This window comes from Colletes latitarsis, chromosome 10 (assembly GCF_051014445.1).
Source record: "Colletes latitarsis isolate SP2378_abdomen chromosome 10, iyColLati1, whole genome shotgun sequence".
NCBI lineage: Eukaryota > Metazoa > Arthropoda > Insecta > Hymenoptera > Colletidae > Colletes > Colletes latitarsis.
The window spans coordinates 31,782,359-31,810,021 of record NC_135143.1 but is presented as its reverse complement, the minus strand read 5'-3'; the positions used below and the strand labels follow the sequence as shown (position 1 = coordinate 31,810,021).

The 27,663-nt window shown below is 33.8% G+C and overlaps 6 protein-coding genes across 9 annotated transcripts; 2 read left to right on the top strand and 4 right to left on the bottom strand.

The window, feature by feature from the left end:
- Positions 1 to 10: 10 nt before the first annotated feature.
- On the bottom strand, positions 11 to 5,827 carry LOC143346407 (succinyl-CoA:acetate/propanoyl-CoA:succinate CoA transferase). Its single transcript, XM_076774476.1, has 6 exons — positions 5,384 to 5,827; positions 2,398 to 2,550; positions 1,637 to 1,876; positions 1,142 to 1,546; positions 797 to 1,063; positions 11 to 701 (listed from the first exon to the last, which is right to left on the bottom strand). Exons 1-6 carry the CDS (start codon positions 5,577 to 5,579, stop codon positions 517 to 519), a joined length of 1,446 nt encoding a protein of 481 aa, XP_076630591.1. The 5' UTR covers positions 5,580 to 5,827; the 3' UTR covers positions 11 to 516.
- Positions 5,828 to 6,683: 856 nt separating this feature from the next.
- Positions 6,684 to 9,828, top strand: Vha55 (V-type proton ATPase subunit Vha55). Its single transcript, XM_076774475.1, has 4 exons — positions 6,684 to 7,056; positions 7,534 to 8,000; positions 8,140 to 8,805; positions 9,068 to 9,828. The coding sequence occupies exons 1-4, from the start codon at positions 6,969 to 6,971 to the stop codon at positions 9,332 to 9,334; spliced, it is 1,488 nt and encodes a 495-aa protein (XP_076630590.1). The 5' UTR covers positions 6,684 to 6,968; the 3' UTR covers positions 9,335 to 9,828.
- Positions 9,829 to 10,239: 411 nt separating this feature from the next.
- Rlip (Ral interacting protein) lies at positions 10,240 to 13,802 on the bottom strand. Of its 2 annotated transcripts, none has more exons than XM_076774468.1 (9): positions 13,572 to 13,802; positions 13,224 to 13,362; positions 12,398 to 12,648; positions 12,066 to 12,327; positions 11,810 to 11,990; positions 11,422 to 11,736; positions 10,985 to 11,339; positions 10,616 to 10,869; positions 10,240 to 10,537 (listed from the first exon to the last, which is right to left on the bottom strand). In XM_076774468.1, the coding sequence occupies exons 1-9, from the start codon at positions 13,654 to 13,656 to the stop codon at positions 10,436 to 10,438; spliced, it is 1,944 nt and encodes a 647-aa protein (XP_076630583.1). In that variant the 5' UTR covers positions 13,657 to 13,802; the 3' UTR covers positions 10,240 to 10,435. The 2 variants fall into 2 exon arrangements, with proteins under 2 accessions (XP_076630583.1, XP_076630584.1); XM_076774469.1 differs by having other exon boundaries at positions 12,398 to 12,667; positions 13,572 to 13,726.
- Positions 13,803 to 13,890: 88 nt separating this feature from the next.
- Positions 13,891 to 22,715, bottom strand: LOC143346401 (uncharacterized). Of its 3 annotated transcripts, XM_076774463.1 has the most exons (14): positions 22,324 to 22,715; positions 21,766 to 21,916; positions 21,137 to 21,687; positions 20,985 to 21,052; positions 20,668 to 20,896; positions 20,465 to 20,590; positions 19,968 to 20,399; positions 19,566 to 19,730; positions 19,046 to 19,505; positions 18,321 to 18,963; positions 15,068 to 18,220; positions 14,867 to 14,993; positions 14,159 to 14,301; positions 13,891 to 14,097 (listed from the first exon to the last, which is right to left on the bottom strand). In XM_076774463.1, exons 2-14 carry the CDS (start codon positions 21,822 to 21,824, stop codon positions 13,891 to 13,893), a joined length of 6,363 nt encoding a protein of 2,120 aa, XP_076630578.1. In that variant the 5' UTR covers positions 21,825 to 21,916; positions 22,324 to 22,715. The 3 variants fall into 3 exon arrangements, with proteins under 3 accessions (XP_076630578.1, XP_076630579.1, XP_076630581.1); XM_076774464.1 differs by lacking the exon at positions 22,324 to 22,715 and having other exon boundaries at positions 21,766 to 21,961; XM_076774466.1 differs by lacking the exons at positions 20,465 to 20,590; positions 20,668 to 20,896; positions 20,985 to 21,052; positions 21,137 to 21,687; positions 22,324 to 22,715 and having other exon boundaries at positions 21,766 to 21,954.
- Positions 22,637 to 24,691, top strand: LOC143346410 (interleukin enhancer-binding factor 2 homolog). Its single transcript, XM_076774481.1, has 4 exons — positions 22,637 to 22,777; positions 23,035 to 23,339; positions 23,409 to 23,973; positions 24,114 to 24,691. Exons 2-4 carry the CDS (start codon positions 23,040 to 23,042, stop codon positions 24,398 to 24,400), a joined length of 1,152 nt encoding a protein of 383 aa, XP_076630596.1. The 5' UTR covers positions 22,637 to 22,777; positions 23,035 to 23,039; the 3' UTR covers positions 24,401 to 24,691.
- Positions 24,692 to 24,843: 152 nt separating this feature from the next.
- Scgbeta (sarcoglycan beta) lies at positions 24,844 to 27,500 on the bottom strand. The gene is made up of 4 exons (XM_076774482.1): positions 27,367 to 27,500; positions 26,814 to 26,965; positions 26,446 to 26,692; positions 24,844 to 25,663 (listed from the first exon to the last, which is right to left on the bottom strand). The coding sequence occupies exons 2-4, from the start codon at positions 26,951 to 26,953 to the stop codon at positions 25,016 to 25,018; spliced, it is 1,035 nt and encodes a 344-aa protein (XP_076630597.1). The 5' UTR covers positions 26,954 to 26,965; positions 27,367 to 27,500; the 3' UTR covers positions 24,844 to 25,015.
- Positions 27,501 to 27,663: the final 163 nt, after the last annotated feature.

Below are 27,663 nucleotides of genomic sequence, written 5' to 3'. Positions count from 1 at the left end.
TAACAATTAGTACGAGTATGTACATTTCATTTTTAATTTATTGCTTCAAATGCGATGTGCCTTCAATTATTAGAATAATTGCATCATACAGAGGAACGTTTTAAAATTTTATATAAAAATTATTCATCATCGTTATTTTAACTTTAAAGTATATACTGTTTTCGGTTGATGCTTTTAATATTAAATAGCTATTCAAAATAAACGCATTTTCAGGTTTCTTTAGGGACAAGTAATTCCCCTGATCGTTTATAACAAAAAGACCTTCTTGTATTTACTCCAAACCTGGTTTTCTATACACAATCTTTAAAAATCTGTTTTCGGGTGCTTTTGATCATTACAGTTCTATACGGTATATTAATTTTCTCGGCGAGAAGGTATAAATTGAACGAAATTCGATAAATAGTTTGCGATGTCGGTCTTTGAGCACAAATGTAGATGTTTATTGTGCGTAGAAAATTATCGCGAAATGCTATTAGAATTTGTTGGTGATTTTTTTTTTTTTTGTTAGTGAAACGTTTAAGGCGCTGGCATAACCTTCAAACGTTCAAATGCTGCTTTTTCCAAAGACTCTCTATGATCGGGATGAGCGACTTGAATTAGTTCGTACGCTCGTTGCTGAAGACTTTTACCGAATAAACTGGCAATTCCGTGTTCTGTAACAACATATCGAGCAATCGCCCTATTCGTAACAACACCAGCACCTTGGAACAAAGAAATTAAAATTAAAATTAAATTAGTTATTGTTAATGCTCTATCGATAAGTGTAAACAGTTGCGAGAGAAGAATTTTGACGTACCTAATTTTAAAACAGGTTGAATTTTGCTTTCACCTTTCGAGGTAACGGACTGTAATGCAATAATGGGCTTCCCGCAACGATCGTCGCTGATTGCTGCACCCGTGATGAAATCTAATTGTCCTCCGAATCCAGAATACATTTTAGTCCCTATACTATCCGAGCAAATTTGTCCGGTAATATCAACTTCGATACACGAGTTGATGGCTGTCATGTTCGGTTGCTTAGCTATTACTTTTGGATCATTTACGTAGTCCACCACAAGCATCTCTGTAACATTCGTTGGTTTGTCCCTTTATTTTTTATTCAAATTTAATTACACGTATGCTTCTATCAAAGTATACTCACCTATGAACGGATTATTGTGCATAAAATCGTACAACTTTTGAGAGCCGACGCAGAACGAACCGACGATTCGACCTTTGTGCATTGTTTTCCGATTGTTCGTGACACATCCTTTATGTACAAGATCAACCACACCGTCACTAAACATTTCGCTGTGAATTCCAAGATCTTTGTGATTCTTCAATGCCGATAACACCGCGTCTGGTATGCTACCAATACCCATTTGCAACGTGGCTCCGTCTACTACTAAGTTCTCGGCAATATTTTTGCCGATTTCTTGCTCTTCCTTCGACGGCGCTTTCACAGGATGAACCGGTAGCGGCACATGATGTTCCACGGCAAAGTCCAAATGGCTAACGTGAATACTGGCATCGCCGAATGTCCTTGGCATGTGTTTGTTTACCAGCGCTATAAATTACCACGTGAAAGAACTTGTTAAAAATTAATTTTTACGCAGTGCATGGTTAATGGTAGAGTTAGAAAGATTTGAAAATTTACCTACGATGTATTTGGAGTGGCTCACGGCTGATCTCACGCAATCTACGCTAGTGCCGAACGAACAATATCCGTTATTATCGGGAGGCGAGACATGGACAAGAGCGATGTCAGGTTTAACGTATCCCTCCTTAAATAATCGTGGAATCTCGTGCAAGAAAATCGGTACACAGTCGGCGGTTCCAGCTTGAACAGCCGCTCGCACGTTACCCCCGATGAATAAGCTGACGGACCTAAAATGTTCTATATACCAAGCGTCATAATGCATAGAGATATTTTTCTCTAATTAAATATTTCGATTACAGTAATGCACGATTAACTTTCGCTAAAATCTCTAATTGATCTGTACTGTAATCCGACTCTTCTAGTAACCATTCTCTTTTTAAATTATAATTCTAATTAAGATTAATAGAAGATTAACCATGTATTATACTATATCAGTTTTTATTATTAGACTTGTGAAAACCGGGCTTATATCACTCACGTACCACCTAATACTAAATTTTGTCGATTAAAAATTGTTTCTGTTATCAGAAAGCAGTTCAGAAATAAAGCAGAAAATTACATCGTACGTTAACTGCTATCTTTATTAAGAATTAAATCTAAATTAATCAAGCTTATCGCGATATTGCTTAACACATTCGAGAGCGATATACTATCTGAAAATTATATCTAACAAATGTCAATGTCATTCCAGTTACTTTGACATTACATGAGATTCTTGTAAAAGAAAGTTTAATGTTTTACTTTGAATAATAACGTACTTGCATTTTCTGGTTTTGCGAACGGGGCAGCTCCTTCGAGATGCATATGATATAATCGTACGTTTCTGACGTCGCATCGTACACCATACTCGGTCATTGCCCTCAAAGATTCAACAGGTGTTGCTGCTGCTCCCTGAACAAACACCACCTGATCTGTAAAACAACAACTTTATTCTTTTTGTTTACGTTTCCATTATTACGGGAACAATATTGTTTTGTTTATAATTTGTAATTCGATTCAGAGAAACTAAACATGCGCGCGCGCGCGCGTGTGTGTGCGTGTCAGCATTAACGCCAAAGTAGTCTAACAATGTGATGGGAATAGCTGTTCGGTAACCTTGAGCGACCAAAATTATCTACCTCAACCTAGTCGTCGGTTCCTCATGTTCCATTCCAAGAGGAAAGAAAAGAAAAAAGAATATACAAAGTGTCCCACTTAACTTGACCATCTTATATGTATATTTCTGTTGTTGATCCGAACAAAATAATAAAATAATGAAAAGATTTACAGAAATCTCGGATAACCTTGTATATTCTTCCAAATTAAATTGTGCAAGTTAACGAGTCAAAATATTAAATTTTTTTTATTAAGAACTGAAGTAATCAGGGTAAATAAATTATATCCTTCGCTCTGTGACATCATACTTTTGTCGAAATTAAAAATCTTTAATATCATCGTTTCACGTTCATCGGTAAACTTTCAGATAAGATAGTTCTGAAAATATAATTCCAATTTAATGCATTTCGAAGTGAAAAATACAAATATTTCATCGATTTTACGGTTCGTATAACGAAACATATAGAACATAAAGTAGGACAATGGAAATGCTTTATGCATCGTGTAATGTGCTATTTATAGAACGAAATAGATATGGTTAGATTTACTTAAGGAAAATATATTATTGCAACTCTGATTATCTATAGAATAATAAACAAAGAAGATTATATAAACATCAAAAAACAACATATTTAATATCGATCAACAGAGTATAAAAATACGCTGTAGGTAAATACTGATGTAAAAATTACATAATTTTCATAGTGATTTTTGTTAGAATTTTTAGAGGGATATTCGATATTAAAATAAGCCTCTGTTTGTATGCTACTGCAGGTATTTAAACCTTGACCTCAAATCATTCCCCTTCTTGGCAGGAGAGCACAAAATCTCGCGCACTAGATCTATTTAACAAACGAAACGTACAAATTAAGAATAATAAATCATTTATTCACCCTATCATATGAAATCAATCGATAATATAGAATTCTAATAAAAATTATATTTACATCGAAATTTTATTTCATCGTAAAAGTTACTACTCTGATCGAGGGGGAAAAGATACGATTAACAGGCATATCGAAATTAAAAATGCAGTATTATTTCATATAAAGCGCTTAAATATTAACTTTGCTAATTTTATAACGCGTTGTAAAATCTTTGTCCACGTTGTGATAAATTGTAGTAAACAAGTCCATCGAGTAAAATATGTGTGTGTTAATGTTTTTGGAATTCTATATTTGATAATGTTACCAAAAATTTTATTTGTCGATGGTTCAAAGTTGTTTATAATATAGTAACAGATATCGTTTATAGATAATCACCAATACGTGGCAAGACAATAACTGCTTCTTTAATAAAACATCATGAAAAATGATATGCGTTATCGTCCTTGACATCGTACGTGAATCGCCTCATCCTGTATCTAATGTACAATTTTTCGTCTTGACAAATTTAGTTGCTGCATTTTCTTTTTTTATTATTTCGATAAAATAACATTTTTGGTATGATTTAAAATTGATGATCTCCAATTTTTGATAGTAGTTATGTCAGAACTGTTCACAGGTGGGGTAGATTTAATTACATAGTTACACGTGTACAATTCTTTATCACCAAAGATTAGCACGAAGATTCCCAATATAAAATATTGCACAAGTTCTATCATTATTTTATGATTTTAAGCAATATTCTGTAACATAGCAATATCTAAAAAGTAAATGCCATATTGTTGCGGCGAAATGAACATTGAACATTGCACCGATCGAAAATAAATGTTGTTATACGCGAAGTATTTCGGTATGTCTATAACGGTATTCCAGCTTCTACTCCGTTCCCATCTTATTACGCCCGACTTTTATTAAGTCAATCGTCGGTAATTTATATTCATTTAGTATGTTCTACATAAAATGTTACGTAATCAACATTATCATTTCGTTTACATTGTACAATTTGGTTGTGAACAATAATCCAAGACTGTGTAAATTTTAAAATCGCAGTTGAACTGTGTAAATGATTATTTTCACGATAATTATACATGTACATAGTTTGAAAACCCTATTGAAGATTGTAAGAAATCTGTCATTACATTTGACAAACATATTACATGCTACGTTCGATGTCTGTAAACAATATTCTGCTATCACAAAGAAGTTAGATTAATTCAGTTATTGCTTAAAAAATGGAAATGGTATGCTGAAGATAACGTCTTCTTTGGGTACAATATCCATGATTTTGTAATATGTAGATCGGAAATGTATACCTCGAGACGAAAAATAAAATGGCGCGAAAATTAGTATTAACACGAAACGTATTATCTACGTGTGACATGCATTCAATGCGACATAATCGTAAACCTGTCTTTCAAAATTATTCTGACTTTCGTATTACAAGCGAGTATGATCTTATTTGTATAATAACTTTCACAGAAATCGAAATTTCAACAAAACGTATCTAAAAGCATTTTATTATCTTCTCGAGAGAAAGCTTGTAAATTATAAATTTGAAGGGTAAGGTCTTGTTTTATTTAATTGATATTTCAATTTATTTTCATAGTACTTCAAGGTTAGCTTGTTAAGAAAAAAATTAATGCATAACTAGAATCTTGCAAAAAAAATCGAGCGAATCGATACTTGGTTTTATCGATTAAATCGCGGAAATGTACTCGAAGTGTCATTACGGTATCAACTGAATTGCAAGGAAGTCTTTATTTACCTGAATCTAGTTCTGCTTGTTCGATGGCTTCATCGACGGTTTTGAGCCAACAAGGTTCTTTGTCGGGTATTGGCATAGACGGTTCATTCACGTACGTGAAATAGGTCTTTTTTGATGCTTGAATACAAGGACGAGATGTAGCCGTCATAGTTTTAAGAGTTCTCGATAGGTTGACTATTCGTTTCAGGGCCGCCATGGTTCAGATATGCTGTATTCTTCTGTCAGTAGAGCACGAGGGCACAGTGTCGATTGGAACGACGATCAAAATATTCGTAATGAAATTATGTAAGATATATAAGCTTCTCGTTTAAACGAAAACGATCAACCATAGAATCAGTAACACCACTTTTAATATATTTAATTTCTTAAATATACATGTATCCTCGAACCAGCCGCCACCGTGTCTCGCTGCACACTCCGCGCCTCTTCGGCGCGAAATTATCAGAATCAGCTCCGCATCTGAATCAGTATATAGTATAGGTTTTCTACTACAGGAACTGCATCATATTACATATTAAACTTACCACCAGAGGGCTACGAATAACACTGCATTCTCGTAAGTTCCCTAACAGTGTCCAATTCTTTAAAATAGCAAAATTTTGATGGATTGAAATATTCTTGTACGTGAAGGATTGTTACATAAATTCTAACGATGAAAAATCCAAATTCTTAACATATTAAAAATAAGATATTAAGGAAAATGAATCTGATTGGAAATCTATGAACTTCGTAAAAAATTTCACGAATTTGGTCTGATAGTTAACATGTCTAGTGCTAAGTTTAATTTCAATTTCTACAACTAAAATACAAGGTCACGATAAGAAGTGGAGAGATCCAAAATTGAAATAATTTATGTTTCTCTGTAAAGCTTTACTGTGAAAAAACGTTGTGGATATTCATAATAATGCAACAGCTGTTGATGATCGCATATGATAATTTTTCATTATTGCTATCGTATTATTAATTTAGAAATACGAGAACAAAATTACTCAGTTCTTTTGTTAGAATACAGTTATTAAACGTTGTTATCGAATAATCTCATTTAAACTGGGATATTGCAATTGAATACACTACAACTGTAGTAGAAGTAAACAATACCATTTAATTAAAACTTTCTACACGATTAAACATAACATTTATCTATGTATAATTTTTAATTGTTTATTTTTATCGTAACAATACATTGAATTAGAAAATACTTTGTACTCTGTAATAAACATATAATGAACTACTTAGTCTAAGCCACGTGATCGCACGTGCCCTTGCTTCTGTCTTTGTCTGATACTTATTGTTCACTTCATCTGTACAGTTGCCAGAGTAAAGTTTATTTTGTTGGAATGTCACAAAACGTAATAGTTGCTCAATTACTAAGAATTTGCATGTTTTATTCGTGTTAATAGCTCCGATCGAGTCCGATCATTTATTTTGATGCACGGTAGACAATTTTCTACAAGTAAGTCTCCGTTCGAAATTACTCCTCTCCCCCACCCTTAACGTTTGAGTCTGTCTCCTTTTATTCGAGCTGCAGCGGCAGTACCTTCTGCTGTTTAACCGAGGTAACAGACCAGAGAAATCGCTTGACAAAATGTATGGAAAAACTATCGGAAAACATCAAGCTACTAAAGAACATGTTTTGGCGATTTCGAGAGACTTCGTTTCACAACCTCGACTCAGTAAGTGATATTCATTTCACCAAAAATCAACAGATATATCAAACTCGCAAAATGCGAGCACTTAAAGTAAACTGGGCGTAGCAGTGGATCGATTTGCAACTAGTCAGCTGATCTCGAAAATGTTTGTTCTTTAATTGCTCTGATAAATTATAAAGATACTTCCAATACGAACAAACATTTCAGACGATTGACTTTTCAAACTTAATAAACTAATTAAGAATGAAAAAGAATTCTTCGTAGACGAGTATTGTCCAACTATCATGTGACTACAGACGAAGATTTGACATAATGAGTCGATAAATTCATTTTCTCTATTTAAATACAATACGATGTAAACGTTTATTTGAAGATAATCGTTTTATCACATTTGATAAATTCGTTATTTATTAATTTTTCATGAATAATTTAATAAAATATAAATTTATTACGTATCTGTAGGTATTAGCTAGTGTTAAAAATTTGCATTTATTTTTGTAGCATATAAAACTGTGTCGGGTGTGAATGGACCATTGGTTATATTGGATGAAGTCAAATTTCCAAAGTTTGCAGAGATTGTTCAATTGAAACTAGCCGATGGCTCTATGAGATCCGGTCAGGTGCTAGAAGTGTCTGGTTCTAAAGCCGTGGTCCAAGTATTTGAGGGTACTTCTGGCATTGATGCAAAGAATACACTATGCGAGTTCACTGGTGACATTCTTCGAACACCAGTGTCCGAAGACATGTTAGGGCGTGTCTTTAATGGATCTGGAAAACCAATTGACAAAGGCCCTCCAATTCTTGCTGAAGATTTTCTTGATATCGATGGTCAACCTATTAATCCATGGTCACGTATTTATCCAGAAGAAATGATTCAAACTGGTATCTCAGCCATCGATGTTATGAATTCTATTGCTCGTGGCCAAAAAATCCCAATTTTCTCGGCTGCTGGGTTGCCACATAACGAAGTAATTGAATTAACTCAGTGTATACGATAAGTCTTTAACTTATGCAATTAATTTATTTCTGAGCTTTCTGTCTAAGTTGAATTGTATAAATGTCAGAGTTGAGCAGAATTTTAAACACATTTAATGATCTTTTGTACAGATTGCTGCACAAATTTGTCGTCAAGCTGGCCTTGTTAAAGTACCTGGAAAATCCGTTTTGGATTCTCACGAAGACAACTTTGCTATTGTGTTTGCAGCTATGGGTGTAAATATGGAAACTGCCCGTTTCTTCAAACAAGATTTTGAGGAAAACGGTTCTATGGAAAATGTGTGCCTCTTCTTGAATCTAGCCAATGATCCTACTATCGAGAGAATCATTACCCCGCGTCTTGCTTTAACTGCAGCCGAATTTTTGGCTTACCAATGCGAGAAACACGTTTTAGTAATTCTTACCGACATGTCTTCTTATGCTGAGGCGCTTCGTGAAGTATCAGCAGCTCGCGAAGAAGTACCGGGACGACGTGGTTTTCCTGGTTACATGTACACTGATTTAGCAACCATATACGAGCGAGCCGGTCGTGTCGAAGGTCGTAACGGTTCCATTACTCAAATTCCAATTTTAACTATGCCAAACGACGATATCACTCATCCTATTCCTGATTTAACTGGATATATTACCGAGGGACAAATTTACGTTGATCGTCAACTTCATAACAGACAAATTTATCCACCCGTTAACGTACTTCCGTCTCTCTCTCGTCTTATGAAGTCTGCTATCGGCGAAGGTATGACACGAAAAGACCACTCTGACGTATCTAATCAATTGGTAAGTTTGGTATCTTTTAATAATTATATTTAATATATTAAAATGTAATTTAAATTTAATCTGTTTACTAGTCTACTAGCAATTAAATTTAACCTTCTCGATCCTTAAGGTTGATCCTCTTTGCAAATCATTAAGGTCGTTTAAAGTAATATTTATAATTTGTGAAAAGAATCTAAATTTTGAAGTCAGGAAACATTAAATTTGATTGCATTTAGACTAATAAATAGACTATAATATGATAAATTTAATAATTTTATTTTAGTACGCCTGTTATGCTATTGGAAAAGATGTACAAGCTATGAAAGCAGTTGTTGGCGAAGAAGCTTTAACACCAGATGATTTATTGTACTTGGAATTTCTTTTGAAATTCGAAAAGAATTTTATTTCTCAAGGAAGTTACGAAAATCGCACTGTTTTCGAGTCATTGGATATTGGCTGGCAGTTATTACGTATCTTCCCTAAGGAGATGCTTAAACGGATCCCTGCCAGTACTCTTGCTGAATTTTATCCAAGAGATTCCCGTCATTAATTTTCTTTTTTTACACCTATAATTCAATTCCCATCTTCCTAAATCCTCTATAAAACAGTGATTAATAAAAATCGATGAATTATAGCAATCTGACCTATTTCAAGATCAGAATGGAAGACATTAATTGTGTATAGAGTTTCAAAAATGTAAGTCCTGTGTCAGGAAAGTTATAATATTTTCATTAATCAAATTGAAAATAAGAGTCAAGAAAGTTAAATAAAACTGTTACTAAATGTTACACAAAATAATTAAATACAATTAAATGCAAATTGAAAGGCTGGAGAACGACAAGTATGTGGTACTACAAATATTTGTACAAAACTTGTATTTAAAAGGTCAGAATCATGTTGTGCTGTTTAACGTTAATTCTATAGCGTTAATGTAATATTAATTATAACGATGTTTTCTGTTTTTGTGTACACTTACAGAAAGTAATTGTGTAAAATGTAATATATTACTCAGTATTAACATAGAAACCGAGATACGATCATATATATATATCTTTATATTCTTTTGTCCTACATTCCAATATAAAATGTTGATTTGTGAAATGGTTAGTTTCTTCGCTCACACGATAGAAACAATACCGTTTAATATTATTTAATGTTGATACAAATGTTTACTCGTTTATGGGTATACAAATTCCTAAATCAATATTCTATTAGCACTTTTATTGCTTTGATGTTGTATAGAATAGTATTTTTGTTTCATATATATATATAAAAAATATAGTTTATATATAAAGTTACATGCACTTGTTTATACTATTAGTGTAATTAACAATTTAAATACAAATGCGTGTGCATGGAATGAACATGAGCTTATACGTATTAAACAAAATATAGTTGTGTTGTCAAAATAAACATTAGAAAAACTTGGGACATGATAATACAAGTACAAACAAATTATATATAATATATATACATGTTTTGTTTCTTTATTATTATTTTACAAGAGAATAGAATGAATCAAAAAACGTATGGTTGTAGTAACATCTTATAAACTATACATGTTCATTCTGTGGAAAACATCATGTTACATATTTTCGGGACTGTATGTTATTCTTTTGGTAAATTTAAAATTCTATTTGTCGATTAATAGTCAAGTCGTAGCTGTTAACTGTTGAACTGCTAACTGAACACGGAGCTCGATACAAGTATCTTTTTCTTCTATGATACTACGTATTAAAGTGGTCTTCTTGTTCTGAAATCACAAACAAATAAGTTGCATCCATAAGAAGTATTAATTTAAATGTACTATAAATATTTTATGTGTATATACCTCAAGTAACTGATTTTCTTTGACTAACTGAATCATGGCTGTCATTTCAGCTTCATTCGGCGAATGTACTCTTTCCAGCGGTTTCTTTTTCTCCGGGCCACGTTCCGATAACATTTCCATTAATCGTTTAATTTCATTTCTTTCTTGATTTATTCGCGATTTTAGTAACGCCTGCATGTTTAGTAATTCTTCGTAAATTAAACTTTCTCTCAGTTTGTCTATAACATCTTCAGGCTCTGATTCTACAGCTGAAACTGAAGTAATGCGATTCATTGTAATCATAGTATAAGGATATTAATTATACTTATGAAATTTCAGTAGTGGATATAGCAAAACAAAATTCATGTTACAAATGATTAAATTTCATACCAATTTCATTTGTTCTAGATGTTGTATTTTCTTGCTCACTGGATTGCGGTATAAGCGCAGATGCCTCAGCAAAATCGACAATATCCTTATCATGCGTTTGCATAGCTTTTTCATTTTGAGTAGTATTTGTACTTGTCGTCGGTTCTCTGTCTTCCGAGGTATGTATTTTATTACTTTTCTTCAAAGTCGAGGTATACGTAGATTGGGTCTCAGGTTTGACGTGTCCCGAATCTTCTTCTTCAGTTTTTATTTTCTGTATATTCGATTCCACCATATTTTCATCCGTCGATTTGACATCTTCGTCTAAACTTTTTTGCGTAGCACCTTCCAACTTTTGTACAGTTTTATACTTTCTCTGTAAAAATAGAAATTGATATTTACAGTTTACGTACGCTTTTCACACATATTTATATAAGTAATAATAATAAAAATCTGACCTTTAATTGCGTTATCATACGTTGTACTTCCCACAGTTGTTCTTCGCGCGTTTTAGTAATGAAACCTGCATTCATTTGCATATGTATCTGCGAGAGTAATGATTCTTGTTTAGATAGTTCAGCGGTTATACTTTCTACAGTGTCTGGAAGATTAACACTGCCAGATGAAAGTGGTGGAACATATTTTGTTAATTGTACATTTGGAAAAAGTGCTTTGCAATGGAATAACAAAGCTAATAACAATCTATGACTCATTTGTAGTACAGGACTTAATGTCATTGAGACGGTTTGGGCATTCATTTTTGTTGTTTTTTCCTGGAATACAGTTCTGTATAAAGTAAATATACATACATACATATTATGCTCCAAATTTCTTTGTTCAACATACTCGTGCTGTGACATGATCTAAATGTAATATAACCCACGCGAGAAGAACTTTATTACATTCTGGCAGTTGTTGAGTTAATTGTATTAATTGTGCTTCCCTCTGTGCAACATCTTTCGTGGATGCTGCTTGTTCAAATCGAGATATCGTCTCGCTGTTTTCCAATACGGGTTCTGGTAGCTCTCTATAATTACCATAATACCAATTTGAATTGTTTTGACGTAAAACATATTTTTCGATAAAATCATAAAATACAAACCTCAGAAATAATATTAATAAACTTGTAGCTACTGTAGGTTCAAATTCAGATATATTCACAGGTTCCCTGTTGTTGTACAACTTTTTCAGGCATTGAACTTTTGATTTTACTCCAGGAACTTTATACAAACCCTCTATATTCATTCCATGTTCTTCCACAAAATCAATGCAATCTCTTACAACTAAGGGCAGTTCAATACCATCGTGACAACGACTTTGATCTACTGCTAAATGCAAGCTAACACCAAACACTGGTTGTTCCTCTAAACAGATAATTTAAAACATTTAATTCAATTGTAATTGTACAGTATCAAAGATATTAGTGTCTCTTACCACCAATGTCTAAACAATCTTCTCCAACGTGCTTTCCTTTTTTACGATCCTTCAATTTTTGTTTAGCTTTATCCTTCTCCTTTTCTTTGCGTTTCTCCTTATCTATATCTTTTTCATCCTTGTCTTTTTTCTTCTTATCCTTTTCTTTCTCAGCATCTTTCTCTTTAGTCTCTTTCTCTCTGGACTTTTCTCGCTTTTCCTTCTTCGATGGAAATTTAAAGGCTTTAGTCTTTTTTGACTTTGAAGGACTTCTGTGAGTTAAATCATATGCTAGTTCAAATAATAAAGTGGTCGTATATAAAACATAAACCAATCAAGTATGCATATTATAATGTATAAATTTCTCTTAATTTGAAGTATATTCATCATTTTTTTGCGCATACAGAACAAGCACTTTTATAATAAAATATACATTTACTATAGAAATAAGGATTAGAATAATCAGTAGAATTAAATCATAAATATTTGAAATAAGTTTGTTTCCCATTTGAAAATTATTGGTTTTGAATTATTAACTAAGCACATGCACATACAACAAATCAATATAACTAACTTTAAATCAATATGAAGCTTCATTAGCATGACAGTGCCAACAATATGTGAAAATTAAAGTTACTTTATAGTATAATGTTAATTGTTGAACAGGTAAAATACTTATTTACTCTTCTATGACACGAAACATTCGAAATATTAATTAATAATGAAACAAAAAATTCGAACGAACATTTCCCTTAAAACAGATCAAATATAAATGACTTCTAATACGAAAATAAAAGTAAGAAGGTAATAGATTATAATGCATAAAAAATTGTAGAAAAACAATTACTTTGTTTCTTGATCTTCATCGGGGGAACTTTCACCTTCTAAGGTGGCATATCCTCGATCTTTTCGATCTTTCTTCTCCTTGCGTTTACCGCCAAGGAGTTCTTTTTTAGAATGTTTTTCGTGTCCACCTTCATCGCTAACTAGAAATACATATACATGAACATACAAGGATTAACCGATTAGGTTGTAAATATATAATTTTTTACGTAAAAATAGAAATATCACTGATCTAAAGAAAAAACAGTCACGGCATTTGATTTGTAACTCGCATGACAGATGTATAACCTCTTTATCAAAAAGTCGGTATCTCTTAAAAAAATTAAGTCGTTCGACGCACGACAATACGTACAATCACTTTCGTTACTTTTCTTAGCTGATTCCGATGCATACAATCCTGGAAATTCTTTTTCTACATCTCGACTCTCGAAATCCATTCTCCGTGGTATACGCTGCTTAACCGACTAAACCGTCTTAAAAACTTGGTGTCAAATTATCGATTATTCGGTTCGAGTTCTCTGTCTCGATTGTCAAAAATTGTTCAGGTGTTGAATCGACTATTTTAAATAAACGCGACGAATACCGTTTTAAATTTCATTCTCGTTCGTTCATTTTATCGTAACGACGTGGTTCATGGAAGTAGAATTGTTAAAACATTTTATAAAATTTCTTTAATTCGTCATATCGCATACTTCGTAAGAAAGCCACGGTTTATAAACATGACCATCTGCCTCTCTGTTAGCCATATAGGTAAAATATGCTTCCTTGAAGGTCATTGAAGGAAATTTTCCATAGTCTACTGTGTTCCACATTGACCGCGAATATAAAACGCGTTCTTTACGAACTTGACTGTAAAACATTTCTTTCTTCTTTTCAATCTACAAATAAATACAATGATCTATGCAATACAACTATGATTTTGTTGTTGCATAGGCAAACCTTTTCTTTCATTTCCTCTGCACGATCAAAAGTCAATTCTCGAAGCTCAACTTTTGTTAGTTTTAACGATGGGGGTTCAACTTTCGATGACTTTCTTACATCTAGCACATTCCACATCATGACACTTTTGTGCACTGAATTGTCTAAAAAAAAAAAGATTGTGATATAAGTATTAAAGGTGCGTGGAATGATACGGAAGTATTGTAGACGGATGAGATGATAAGAATCAAGGGGTACCGGGGGAAAAGGGGACTGACTTCTCGACACCCTCTGTGGGTGATGTGACACATAACGTCCATGCACACTAACTTATTGTTAGTATTGCGCGGTGAAACCAAACAGGACCGTAATTATAGTATTTGGCATCGGGGCAGGTTAAATTAATAAGCAAATAAATTGTGTATCAATTATTTTTTATCGTTATTTTCGTTGATACGAAAAAATGTATCAGGAAACTTATTTGATTTAAGGCAGAGACTTATTTACTTGATTACAAAAAAATACATTTATCCGAAAAGATTTGAACTCGGATCTACACGGTAGAATTTCAGTTTGCTACCGCTGAACCATCAAACAAATTGTCGATTACGTACATCAGTAAAGGTCTTGAAAGCTTTAAATGGGACTAACGCGGAAAACATTGAGTTTTTGATGTTTATATACCTTTCAGGATTTATTTTCACATCGATGTACGAGTATACTGCTTACCTTTATCTGTATTGTCAAGAGCAATTCCTTTTCTATACATCAACCAATATTGCAATTGTGGCATTAAGAAACATTTTGGTAGTTTTGCAAAAAGAAATCCTTCTGTTGCCATTTTCTTTAACTCATTCTAATTATTCAATGTTTTTAAAGTTATTATATTTAATATTAATGAATCGAGGATCAATAGAAAAATTATTTTACCTGAACTATTTTCATCAAATCAACTTTAGTATCGTCAGAACTTTCATTGTTTTCTTTATCAGAAATCTTTTCTGTGTTTGATTTCATAGTTATTTCTTTGTACCAAGATTTTTTAGAATTGTGCAACGTTTTTTCTAAACTGGTTTCAATTTCTTCACGATCAGGCTTTTGAGAAACGTACGAACTATTTTGTACATTTGTTTCTATTTGTTTATATTCGGGCTTTCGAGGATTATATGAACTTTTTTGTGAATTTGTTTCTGTTCGTTTATATTCGGGCTTTCGATGATTATATAAAGTTTTTTGTACATTTGGTTCGTTTCTGATATCTTCATCTTTCTTCAGCTTTTCTTGCATTACTGGATTGCTAATGACCAATTTATTTTTATTTCGTAATTGTTGTTTTGTCTGTTTAACAGGATTTTTTACATTGGTTTTAGTTTCATTATCTGTTATGTTTTTACTACTATTTTCTATACTTTCATCGTTTTCTGGAACAGAATTTGGATTACAAGTCTCTTTACAACTATGGCTACCGTGCGTGTCGTATATTTCTAGGGGAGCATAAATTTGTTTGTATGCTTCTTCCGCAGCTTTTTGTCTTCGTTTTTTTTCTGCAAGCATAATTTCTTGTGGTGTCGGCAGTGGACCAGGAGGAATACTCGTAGGTGACCAGTGTCGATGTAGGCACACGCATGGTAGTTGTTCGATACTCGGTTCGGGTGTATGTATAGGTGTAGACATTTGTACACCACCCATTATAGGCTCAGGTGGCAATTCAGTATAATTTTCAGAAACACCAGTTATACAATACTTAACATCGTCTACATACTCGTCTTCTTTTGGAATTCTTTTTACACCTGATATCATTAATTTTGTATCTACCACCACTGGTTTCGAAGTATCCACAATATTCATAAACGGTTGTTTTTTTAAAGATTTTAGTCGTTGCCGACGTTCTTTCCATTTCATTTTTTCCTCTTTCTGTTCAAGTATTTTTCTCTCATATTTACATTCACAGACTGGTCTTTTTATCTTGAGTCTCGGGCGTGGTAATTTGCAGCCTACTCTATTAAACTTATTACATTTCAACCAACAAGGCATACTATCTCTGCATCGCGTAAAGTAATCAATCAATCCTGTGTCCCTAAGTGCTAATTTCCATCGTTCTTTTTGTGACTTTGCTTCTATTAACGTTTGTCTAGTTTTATCAAATTCTTTTATTGTTTGTTTTTCTTCGTCATCTCGATCTGGAGTCTGATTACCATATTCATCTACATATTCGTTACAACCGCAGGATACATTGTGTTTTAATGCTTTTAATAATAAATCCTTCGGCCCGCTGTGTTCTTTAAGGAATTTTAGACTCGAGTGTTTACGTTTAGAGAGGCACATGTCGTACGGAGATTCGTAAAGATCGTATTCAGGTACATATTCGTCGCTTCTCCGTGGACTTGGCGGTGGTGTGTAATAAATAACACCATCTATAACTTGCATCTTTTTTTCGACTTCATCTTTTTTTTTTCTGAGTAATTTTTCCGCTTCTTGGTCATCTTTTTTCCCACCCAAAAACCCACCAATATTGTACAATAATACTTTCTTCTTGTTCCTATTTTCACGACAAATACACGGTTTACCTCCTGGCCGTACTGGTATCGTTTCTGGAGGATAATCCGGTTCAGTGAGATAAACTAAAGTTTTTTTTGTTGGCAATTGTTGCTCCGACTTTGTTTTCCAACCGCAAGGTCCTTTGCTTGGTAATTGCGTATCTGATTCTTTATCAATTTGTATAGAACCATTTGTATCTTCTATATCATCATATTCTAATGCACATTTTCTCGGTGGTTCTTCAGGAAGATCTACCGGTTTAACATCGTGAGGATACAGTTCAGAGGATGTTAGCATGGTTTTTAAATTTAGTATTTGTTTTCTCGGATCAATGTCACTATCTTCAACAATTTGTACGTCTTTCTTTTTATCTCGTTTTACGGATACGTTTCTCGAATTGAGCGATTTGCTTATCTTTTTTCTGCCAGTACTCGTCGATAGAATTTGTTTTCGGTTTAATTTTTTTATCTTTACTTTCTCCCTATCTCGTTTATCAATTTCAATATTCATTGTATTATTCGATCTTCTTTTAGATTTTTTATTTAATTTACCGTGGCGAGTAGCTGTTTTTTCACTGACTCTGGTTTCATTATCGTTTGACTTCCTTAATATTATCTTTTCGTCCCGTTTAGACTTAAATTTCTTGCTTGATTTTGTATGAAACGAACCCGTCTTTTCTAGTTTAAATTTCGATGTCGTGTTCTCATTAGTTTGCTTAAATTCACTCCTCTTTTTTAAATTTCTAGACGACATAGTTTTTTCATTTATCATTTTATTTTTTCTTCCTTTTGTTTCTAAAGATTTTTTATCTCCTCTTTTATTATCGATTATTTCACTTCCCATTGCTTTGTCAAGTATTTCTTCAGGTTTTGCAGATTTTGGAAAGGGCTCTTGAGCGCCTACCTTATCATTCGATTTCGGTCTTTTTTTTATTATTTTTTTGTCGCTTCTAAGTTTCTCAAATACACGTGTTCTTGGAATTTCTGCAGACAGGCTTCCTTGTTTAGGGTCCGGAGACTTTTTTCTTGAATCTCTGGGATGTACTTTCGCGTTATCTTTTTTTGTAATGGATTTTGAAACATCTTTCTGAGATGAAAATGGTTCAACTTCATCGTATTCATTTACTAATGGTTTAGTTTCTACAGGTTTCGTTGCTTGTTTTGGAGAACTGAGTTTCAATAACTTTTTAAAATCTGTTTCAGATTCCTTTTCCGACGGCGCTGTACGAAATATATTCCATGGATCGTCATAGCCAGGATAGGTAGGATCAGGGATGAATTTTTCCACTTTTTTCTCCACTACCTTTTCTCTAACTGCTATAGATTCTGGACTCATATGACATTTCTTATCTCGCTTTTTTTCTTTTTTTTTAACTTCGTCAGGAGCTTTTTGTGGTTTCACTTCCTTCTCTTCTTCATCTTCAAGATCTTCTTCGTCGAATTCTCCCGGAATTTCTTCTATTCCTACTTGTAATTTTAGCGGTATTCGCTTGCCGAAAGGTCCTTCGCAGACAGCTCGTCCAGGTTTTATTCCGCACGGAGGACCCTGAATAATTCAATCATGTATGTATAAGTTACGAATAAAGTTCTTAATTATATATTGTAGATTAAAATGTAAATTTTAGTTTTACAGAAATCAAGCATACTTTCAATATCTCTTTCCGCAATCTTTCCTGTTCTGCTAATTCTTCCGGAGTTAAAGTATGCAATGCACCCCACGGTCCTCCGCAGATACCCATGCCATGTTCATCGCCGCATGGTTGAAAATCTGCAATACTGTACATCTTCTTTTCTTTCGAGGAAGCATCCTCCAGTGCTTTCTGTTTTGCTCTTTCTGCCCTTCTCTTTAATTTTATTATTTCCTGCATAAACGGGTTCCTTCTGCATGATTTATCTCCGGGATACATTTTACAGGAGAAAGCAGGAGATTCGTCGGGTCTGAATTTTTTTCCAAAACACAAACCGTCTTCTTTCGTCCATGGTATATGATCGTGGCTCACATTTGAAGTCAAACCTTTATTGAATATCTGCTGAATTGCACATACGCATGCTGGAACATTTCTGGGTGGTCTGGGTGGCGGACGTTCAACGACACGACCTGGCACGCGTACGATATCCTTTTTGACACCGGAGATAAAATACTGTGTTTCGCCTTTCTCATTCGTGACGCCATTTATAAGAACATTCGTTTGTAGAACATCTTCTGAGGCTATATATTCTAATAAATTGACCGTCGATTCTGGAGGAGTTGGCGCAGGAGAATGCATCGCCATAGATCCTACAATACATCTGTTACAAAAAGGATTGTGATATACCTTTTAAGAAGCATTATAAGAATGTTTTTATTATTTTCTACTACTGTTCTTCTTACTTGTTCTTTTTATTATCTTCGGCTATAGTGTCTATCACGAAATAAGGCGATTTTGTTTCCTTTGCTTTTAAATATGACTTCCTAGTCTGCCTGCAAGAGCAACAACTATCGCACGTAGGTCCTGGAAACACCAGTCTTGTTATAGCTTCTATACTTTTTATCAATCGATTTGCTTCTCTTTCTACTCCTCGAAATTCTTCATCAGCATTCTGCAACCATTCTTGCCACTTTGGGGATAAATTCTCCCTACCGCTTGGATAAATTTTCTTATCCCCGTCTCCAAGTTTTAGTACAGCAAAGAATCTTTCGTTGCTATTAGTCGGCGTTACATTTGCAACACCAGTCATTTCATAAGTTACTGGGCACGTTGGTGGATCATCGGCCGCGCCAGATATAACGTAATGTGCATGTTTCTCGCCAAGCCAGGATTTTTTATTCGGCTGAGGTGGTTGTAAAACTCCTAAAATACATTTAAAAAACGATTAGATATATTTTATTTTTACTCAAACAAATAACATACCACATATTTTGTACTCGACTGGTCCTGGTTGTTCGCTAATTCCGTTGATTGTGAAATCAAATACTTTACTTCCGTTGGGCAATTGTGGAATATCAAAAGCATGTTCTTCTGTATTTATCGTACTATTTACTAAATTCAATTGTTTATGTTTCTCATCTTTATTATCTAATGTACGAACAGTTATTGTTTATAAATGTAATTATATAATTTATATATAGATGATATATACAATATATTATGATTAAAAAAATTTACAATACAAAAAATGTCTGAGGAAACATAAATTTGTTGGATGTTAAAGTTCTACAGTAAGGTACTATAGGCATATTAAACTACTCTATTAAAAGGTATCTAAAAACAATATCATTCCGTGTAGTAAAAAAGTATAATAAAGTAGTGTACCTATATTGTATTTTTTTTTGTTAGAGACACGAGCCTTTTGCTTTTCTTTAATAGGATTACTAGTAAGATTACTAGAAGGATCATTCATGGAAGTGTTAGCAAACATTTTCTTTCCTAATTTAACCGAAGTATCGGTAGAAATGTTCTTTTCTTGTTCTTTTTCAACGGAAGTATTATGTTGATTATTTCGAGAAAAATTCTGAAATTTGCTAGATCTGTTTCCTCTAACGTCAAAGGCATTTTCTGTGTTCCGATATGTTCTTAAAATACAATCTCTAGGTGGCAATATTATGTTTGGTATTGGTATTAATTCACATTGTTTTTGCCAGTGTTGTAAACGATTATAATAAGAAGCCCAATCCGGGCACATGAATAGGTCTTCTTCGTATGGCGATCCCATTTTTTGTCTCACTGGAGATGTTGGTGGTGCAGCTGCAATATAAATAATATACATTTATCTTGTAATTCGATAAAACATTAATAAAAGAAGTCATTACGTTTAGGAGGTAACTTTGGCATTATCACAGGTGGTAATCTTTCGTGCAATTCAATTACAGCTTCTGGCAAAGTTAAAAATGCAATAGCTGATAAAATTATTCTTTCATTGCAGTCATAAACTTTTCCTGAAATATTAATGACACAACGTAGGGCAAATAATATTTGCTTAAAAAATTGATTCCCTAACAATAATATAACAAACTGTATCCTTCTTCTTCGAAATAGTTTCCTGTTAATATCTTGTAAATTTCCCTTAAAAATTCAATTGCGTTACAATTGTGAGATCCATGCAATTTTTGAATAACATCTGGTGCAAGTACAAAAAATGTAGATGTTATTCCAATTCCTAAAAGTGTTCTTTGTGTACGTCCTGTTACCATTTCTTCGCAATCTTTATGCATGACACATTGTAACATCATTAAATTTTTCATCTGCGATTTAAAAATACTTCTTATTTGGTTAATACTTTAATTTAGATAATAACCAAAGTACATATAGTGTTATTATTAAGCACTGTACTTGATTAATGGAAAAATCTTGATACCATCGCGGATAAGTGTTTACTTCCTTTTCCATAAAAAGTTTATCTATGAAAAAAAGTAACAAATTTGTCAAATCTTGTTTTGTTGGTAGAATTATAAAACTACTAAGTTTAAAATGCATATATTTACATTTTTGTTTTCCAATACGGATATTTCTATCCATTTCTTTGTTGTACAATTTTTGTTTCTGTTCCCACATTATATTTTTTGCAAATGCAATCTCATCTTCTAGATACCATTGCAATGGTCCACGACGGAAATGCATTGCTTGTTTATCATGCAAGTTTTCAATATGGTGTCGATGATCTGTAAGATCATCGCGCGAAGATCCCGCACGAATATGCGGATGCGAATCATTATGCAGATTATGCAATTTATATAGATGACTTGCACCGTGTAAGTTACTCAAGAATTGCCTTTGCTTTGTAGACATTTTATGTTCACGATCTCCGATATCTAAGAGTTTGGTCTTTGGATTTCTTTTTTTCTGTTCAGAATCAAAAGAATCAGCAAATTGTGCTTGAAATTTCAAAGTAGGACTTTCATGTATTCTATGTACAGACATTAACAAAGACTTATGAAGTGATTTTGGATTGTTATATTCTGTTAATGGGTCAAATTTATCGATCGAACAACAAAATCCAAAAGGTTTTAGAGTCATATTCTTTTCATTGTACCTCCTAATTAAAAGAAATTGATAATTGTATACATTCTTATTATTTCCAAATTATGTGTACAATAAATAATGTTATGTTTACCTTTTGCGTGTTGATCTGAGTTGCGTGCGATATGTTTTTGATTTTATGGAGCTAGACATTGCGGCTGAATGAAGCAAATGACGATGGAGATTAAAAATGTACGTTGCTCATTGTTTGGGTTCCATTTGTTATAATTTGTGTTATGTTATACCTGTAAATTTAAAAGTTGTATAATGGTTGTTTAAGTTAATGTCAGTTTAAAGTTTAGTATAATGAATGTGCCTGCAGTTGCTATGTTATACAGGGCAGTTCATCAAAGATGATACATTCGCATAAATTAACTGAAATTTGAAAGATTCCAAGAAGATTTAAAGACATGCAGTCGAACTCAGTTATATTAAGATCATGGATGGAATGAGTAAAAAGTAAAAATTATTTTAATTTATGAGTATTTTCATACAGTTTTTCATTTTCATAATGAGCGCATTAGACGATTATATAATACAAATTTAGGGAAATACAGGAAATATCGAAATGAAATTTTTAACAGATATATCGATTTTTGAATTCATCATAAAAAATCGAATTGAAATCGTATCTATTATTGATTAATATTACCTGTAAGAGTATGATTTTGAAAATAGTTCAACATTTTTTTTATTCGTTAAATGCATCTTTTTTTTAAGTCAACTGGAGCATAAAGAGTGTTTTCCTCAAGATGATTATCTTCGATAGCAAGATACATTTATTTCTTTTTTCAAATAATAGGATGTTTCACATCCTGCATAATTCTAAACTAGCGCGTATAAGTATAAGCTGATTATAACTAGATGGCGTTGAGATATCGCTTTATCGACATATTGGTAGAACATCTTGGTGACCTAGGTTCTCGAAGATTATAACATGGCGAATGTACAGTGGCGTGGATTGCTTGGAATGCTTGGATGCCGCTGTTTCACATTTATTCACGTTGTTTGAAGTTTTGTGACGGTTTTGTGCGAAGTACAGAATAAAGATTAGTAACCAAATATTGTGAAATATTTTCATCTGAAGCTTCTTTTTCTATTTCTTGGTAAGTTTGATATATTTTTCTTATATGTACGTGATTTTAGACTAATTCTCTGTGTTGATTACGAATAGTACCGGCAGCGTTTGGTTAATTTTTTTTTCTAAAATTTCTATTAATTCATATATTATTATTAAATAGACGTTATTAATTCGAGTATTATTAAATTTATTGATCTGTAAACAACTCACTTTAAGAGGGATGCTACATTTTTAATATTTTCAAATTGTTAATAAATTTCGAATTTTTACTTCTATGGATAGACAAAATGGTACGAGGTGGTCGAGGTGGAATGCTCAGGGGTGGTAGAGGCGGTATGGGACGTGGAATGGGATTCCCTAGGAAACAGTTCCTTCCTCGTCTTCCATTTGATTACACATTATGCGAAGCTGCTTTTCCACGTGTCAAACCGGCTCCTGATGAATCAGACTTCCATATGGCTCTTTTGAAAAAGAACACAGACATGTATCCTACTCCAAAAGAACAAACTTCCATTTTAAATCTTGTAACTAAGCTACAAAGTGTACTTGATAATTTACTTGTTACTCCAGGAAGTTTCGAAGCTTGTGTAAGTATAAGTTTCTTACTTGGTTACACGAATCTTATTTTCCTTTTTATCGATAATTTGCTTTTGTAGCAATTAGAGGAAGTAAGACAAGTTGGTAGCTTTAAAAAAGGAACAATGATAAAAGGGCACAATGTAGCTGATATTGTTGTAATTCTTAAAACATTGCCTACCAAGACAGCAGTGGAAGCGCTTGGTACAAAAGTTAACAACGACTTAAAGGCTGTTAATCAGAAAGAAGTTTTTAGACTTACTCAAACAGAGCGAGGTTTTGATATCGCTAATAACGAAGCTACAGTGCGAGTTTTGATCACTACGTTGCACCAAAATCTACGTAAATTAGAGTCAGATCAACATTTAGATGTAAAGATATGCCAAGGTCATCTTGCCGCGATTAGACATTCCCGCTGGTTCGAAGAAAATGCACATCATTCCAGTATAAAGGTTTTAATAAGACTACTCAGAGACTTGAGAAGCAGATTCGAAGGTCTAGAACCCTTATCTCCGTGGATGCTAGATCTGTTGGCACATAGTGCTATCATGAATAATCCTAGTAGACAAGCATTGCCAATAAACCAAGCATATAAGCGAGTGCTTCAATTACTTGCTTCTGGACTTTTCCTTCCAGGATCTGCCGGTAAGATCTATGTTATTTTTTTTTAAATATTACATTTAATAACGAAAATATCACCCGGCATGAATGGAATGTTTAGAGTGAGGTGTATACGACCCACGTGGTATCAAAAGCGTTAATGTAAGTGTTATAATATCATTTAGGTATTTCTGATCCATGCGAGGGTGGTAATATACGTGTACATACTGCTATGACCTTGGAACAACAAGATTTGGTATGCCTCACAGCTCAAACATTGTTACGTATATTGGCCCACGGAGGATACAGACCATTACTCGAGGGTACTAATAAACTCGCTGTAGAAATGAGCGTATGGGCAGGTGGTGTAGTTGCTAGTCCCTTAGACAAGGCGTACGAACCTCCTACAGAACAAGAGCAACAAGAAGATATGGAAGAGAGTAACGAAGATATGATAACAGAAAGTGCTTAATTATTAATTTGATAAAATTCCTAAATTTGTTAAATGTTCTTTCCACAAGAGGACTAGAAATCTGCACCATTTTCTACAATGACAATTTATTCGTACTTCTTATCATTAGATATGAAAGTTAATGTATTCAGTATTGCACACGAATTTTTTTTATTAACAGTAACAATAATAATTAGTGCTGACGTGTCTACTTAAATGTAATTGTGTGTGGTATTGTACGTGACGTTCACAGGATTGCAAGTTGCAGCTTGAATGAACTTGATATTTAAAATAAAACTCAAATTACGTTTACGTACGCATTCGTAGAATATATGCTTCCAATTCTTGAGGCAAGAATTGGAGTAGAATTCTTTCTTACAGAACTGGTTATAGTATTTAATCACTAGTAGCCAATAAACTAAGCCACGTATATTCAGCGTTGGGCGAATATTAATCAAAGTAATGATTCACGGTTACAATTAAAATCGATATCGTTAATCGCTTCTAAATATCGACGATTGCATTAATCGTTCGAATCGACAATTGTAAACGATTAATTGTACGAGAATTAATCGATCGATGCAGTCTATCGGCAGTGCTGGATGCGTTGAATTTGATTAAATAATACAATGGTAATTATCGTGAACAAGGATCATTTTCTGGAGTCCTGTTAACGCGAGCACAGTTTATCGATCGGGTGTTTGTGCCTGTACGAACTGGTACTTTAAACAGTTTTCCCTGTGGCATGCAGATGCAAACTTTGTACTGTTCGTGACTAGTTGGATTTTGCGGGAACATCGGCGCGACAGGTATATTATCGACGTCTATAGAAACACCATCTTTAGCGTCGAGAACGATGCTTCCGTTGGCGCTCTTTAAAAATATGTCAGTGTCCGCGCTCCAAACGATATCTTTGCTTTCCATGGTCGCGCCTTCTGCGCCATGTATAGAAATCTGATCGTCGGAATTTACAGTTAGACTCTCGTTAACTGGCGATGTTATCCTGTAAGTCTCCGCGATTTTCACGTCTATTTTTTGTACGCCCGCCGGTAAGCCGAAATTCGGGAAATTGGTGGTGAAATAGGTAATGCCAGTTCTGGGATCTTTGATCTCGAAAGATTCCACTCGAGACATCGTGGTACCATTTGGTAAAACTGTTACTTTCGCAAGTGTTTCCTCGTACGATCGCCGACCATTCACGTCTATTTGCACACCCGCTTCGTCTCCAGAGATTTCCATCGGTTCGTCACCGTAACTCTGACAAACTCCCGATTGCAAACATACCTGCGAAATAGTGTTTGGCAGATTTTAATCAAAGCATAGTTGGCCATTGATCGACTAATTTTGTTCGTAAAACTTAATCGTCAGAAGTAATTACGTGTTTGCGGACGGAAAAATGCAAAGTTACGCGTTGTTTCTGCTACAGACATTTCACATTATCGCGTTACTATGTAGAAAAAATAATAAGTGTAAGGTACAAAAATAGTAATGTTTGAACGGATCTAGACTCTTTTAAAATAACGTTATCTAAAATACTTTATTAATTTATTTTTTAAATATTATTTCGTTGTCTTATTTCAAGAAATAATTTTTCAAAATAATCATTTTACGATTGATGAAATTTACATTATTATCCATCGAAGATTAATCGGTAGTAAATAAAGGTTAGTTTAGTCATCAATCGTCGCGAACGATAAGCATTAATTAATTTGTCATTAATCATTGTAAGCGATTAATCTTAATCACCGTTGCTTGAGACGTCTAAATTTTCAATCGTGTCGTTTAATAAATTGATTAATCGAATGAAATTAGTCGATTAATGGCCAAGTATTTCTGTAAAGTATAATGTATAGTTTCATTAACCATAAATATACAAGAGTACTTTTCTCATGTACAGTCGGTGCAAGAGATCCAGCGAATTTCTGGGGGCGTAGAAAAGTGGTACTGTCTTCGCATAAATTTCATCGTTTAGGGTTACATTTTTAGTAGTCCTGAATACATGTTACAACTTATTTAACGTGTAAGTTCGCTATGTCTCTTCTACCGACTATACACCACTATCTGACCCTGTCTAAGTCGGTCTTTCCGTAAAATTTGACGAGATTTTCATCGGGTATCACTTCCATCGCTTCCATTCCTTGACTGATTCGTAAAACGGCAATCACCGTGATGTTGAGGAAAAGATTACACAGGCCTATTATCGATAGAATAAACGTTAAGGTCCACAGACAATAACGTCGTTTCGTTGATTTCTCGTTAGGCGTTGACATCGCGTGCGACGCGACAGTCAATGCTCGATTGACGTTTTCAGAACTGAAATTAAATACCATTATAGTCGTTATTTCGTCCTTTTTCGTCGAGACGAATCATCGACGTAACGTAATTCCTTATAATTGTGCACCTAAAGCTGTCTGATAATCTTCTGTCATTTTACCTTGCATGAACGCTGTTGCAACTATTCCGACGTACGCAACTTTTGATTAACGGACCATCGCTGTTCGACAAATTATCTTCGGCTTTTGATATCGAGGGAGAACCGGCACCATTTCCGCACGTGTCGAGGATAGCCGACATCGAGTCACCGTACTGCGTATGTACACAAAAGTTCAGTATTCTTTTCGTGAACGAGCGATGCAAGTAAATAATAAGAAAGGAAAAAAAAAGTTTCGCTATTCTTTGCAGGGGAAAATTTACAACGAATTTTGAATTACACGAAGGTCTAATCGAGTATCGTTTATTTCATAACGTTTAACTAGTGCTACGGGTTATGAGTGTTTCGATGTATTTTTTATTTAAAACGTGCCCAAAGTTAAAAATATCCATAAAAATAAAGTGGTTAGCAATGAATCGAAGCTTTTAAAAATAACGTTTTCGATCGTGGCAGTATAAATTCGATCGCGATGTATACACCTGATTATTTGTTCGATTGCACTTGTAGCTAATGTTATTCGCGTGATGTTTCGTTACGGTTCGAAAATAATTCTTACCTCGGTCACGATCAGCTTGGAATTCTAGACGAAAACGAAAATGGATGTCCGTGATTATAGTTCGGATTCGAAGACACGAGCCGAGTAATGAAAACTAGGTGAAATCCTTCGGTCGGCGCTTGCGCGTCCAGAGATCAATGCTGAATACAGTAAAGCCTCTCTCTATATGTAAAAGACTCGGGGCTCGAGCAGAGAAGAGATGTATTTTATTAATAAATTATTTTCGAAGCGCACGCATGTTTTGGTGAATGTATCGGTGAAACGAAATATTAACAATCTATCGTAAAGAGGTATTTA

What these genes read in the sequence shown, in the direction of transcription:
- LOC143346407 (XM_076774476.1), bottom strand. Translation starts at nt 5,579, where the DNA reads ATGGCGGCCCTGAAACGAATAGTCAACCTATCGAGAACTCTTAAAACT. An exon ending in ACAAGCAGAACTAGATTCAG is followed by an intron (nt 2,551 to 5,383) that starts GTAAATAAAGAC and finishes GTTGTTTTACAG; the next exon opens with ATCAGGTGGTGTTTGTTCAG. An exon ending in GCACAATAATCCGTTCATAG is followed by an intron (nt 1,064 to 1,141) that starts GTGAGTATACTT and finishes CGAATGTTACAG; the next exon opens with AGATGCTTGTGGTGGACTAC.
- LOC143346410 (XM_076774481.1), top strand. Translation starts at nt 23,040, where the DNA reads ATGGTACGAGGTGGTCGAGGTGGAATGCTCAGGGGTGGTAGAGGCGGT. An exon ending in CAGGAAGTTTCGAAGCTTGT is followed by an intron (nt 23,340 to 23,408) that starts GTAAGTATAAGT and finishes TTGCTTTTGTAG; the next exon opens with CAATTAGAGGAAGTAAGACA. An exon ending in TTTCCTTCCAGGATCTGCCG is followed by an intron (nt 23,974 to 24,113) that starts GTAAGATCTATG and finishes AATATCATTTAG; the next exon opens with GTATTTCTGATCCATGCGAG.
- Scgbeta (XM_076774482.1), bottom strand. Translation starts at nt 26,953, where the DNA reads ATGTCGGCTATCCTCGACACGTGCGGAAATGGTGCCGGTTCTCCCTCG. An exon ending in TGCAACAGCGTTCATGCAAG is followed by an intron (nt 26,693 to 26,813) that starts GTAAAATGACAG and finishes ATTTAATTTCAG; the next exon opens with TTCTGAAAACGTCAATCGAG. An exon ending in GAAAGACCGACTTAGACAGG is followed by an intron (nt 25,664 to 26,445) that starts GTCAGATAGTGG and finishes ACTATTTCGCAG; the next exon opens with GTATGTTTGCAATCGGGAGT.
- Rlip (XM_076774468.1), bottom strand. Translation starts at nt 13,656, where the DNA reads ATGGATTTCGAGAGTCGAGATGTAGAAAAAGAATTTCCAGGATTGTAT. An exon ending in AGATTGTTTAGACATTGGTG is followed by an intron (nt 12,328 to 12,397) that starts GTAAGAGACACT and finishes TTATCTGTTTAG; the next exon opens with AGGAACAACCAGTGTTTGGT. An exon ending in ATCTAGAACAAATGAAATTG is followed by an intron (nt 10,870 to 10,984) that starts GTATGAAATTTA and finishes GCATTACTTCAG; the next exon opens with TTTCAGCTGTAGAATCAGAG.
- Vha55 (XM_076774475.1), top strand. Translation starts at nt 6,969, where the DNA reads ATGTATGGAAAAACTATCGGAAAACATCAAGCTACTAAAGAACATGTT. An exon ending in CGTTTCACAACCTCGACTCA is followed by an intron (nt 7,057 to 7,533) that starts GTAAGTGATATT and finishes TTATTTTTGTAG; the next exon opens with CATATAAAACTGTGTCGGGT. An exon ending in CTGGGTTGCCACATAACGAA is followed by an intron (nt 8,001 to 8,139) that starts GTAATTGAATTA and finishes TCTTTTGTACAG; the next exon opens with ATTGCTGCACAAATTTGTCG.
- LOC143346401 (XM_076774463.1), bottom strand. Translation starts at nt 21,824, where the DNA reads ATGTCTAGCTCCATAAAATCAAAAACATATCGCACGCAACTCAGATCA. An exon ending in CTCAGATCAACACGCAAAAG is followed by an intron (nt 21,688 to 21,765) that starts GTAAACATAACA and finishes TCTTTTAATTAG; the next exon opens with GAGGTACAATGAAAAGAATA. An exon ending in ATTTGATGAAAATAGTTCAG is followed by an intron (nt 14,994 to 15,067) that starts GTAAAATAATTT and finishes TTGAATAATTAG; the next exon opens with AATGAGTTAAAGAAAATGGC.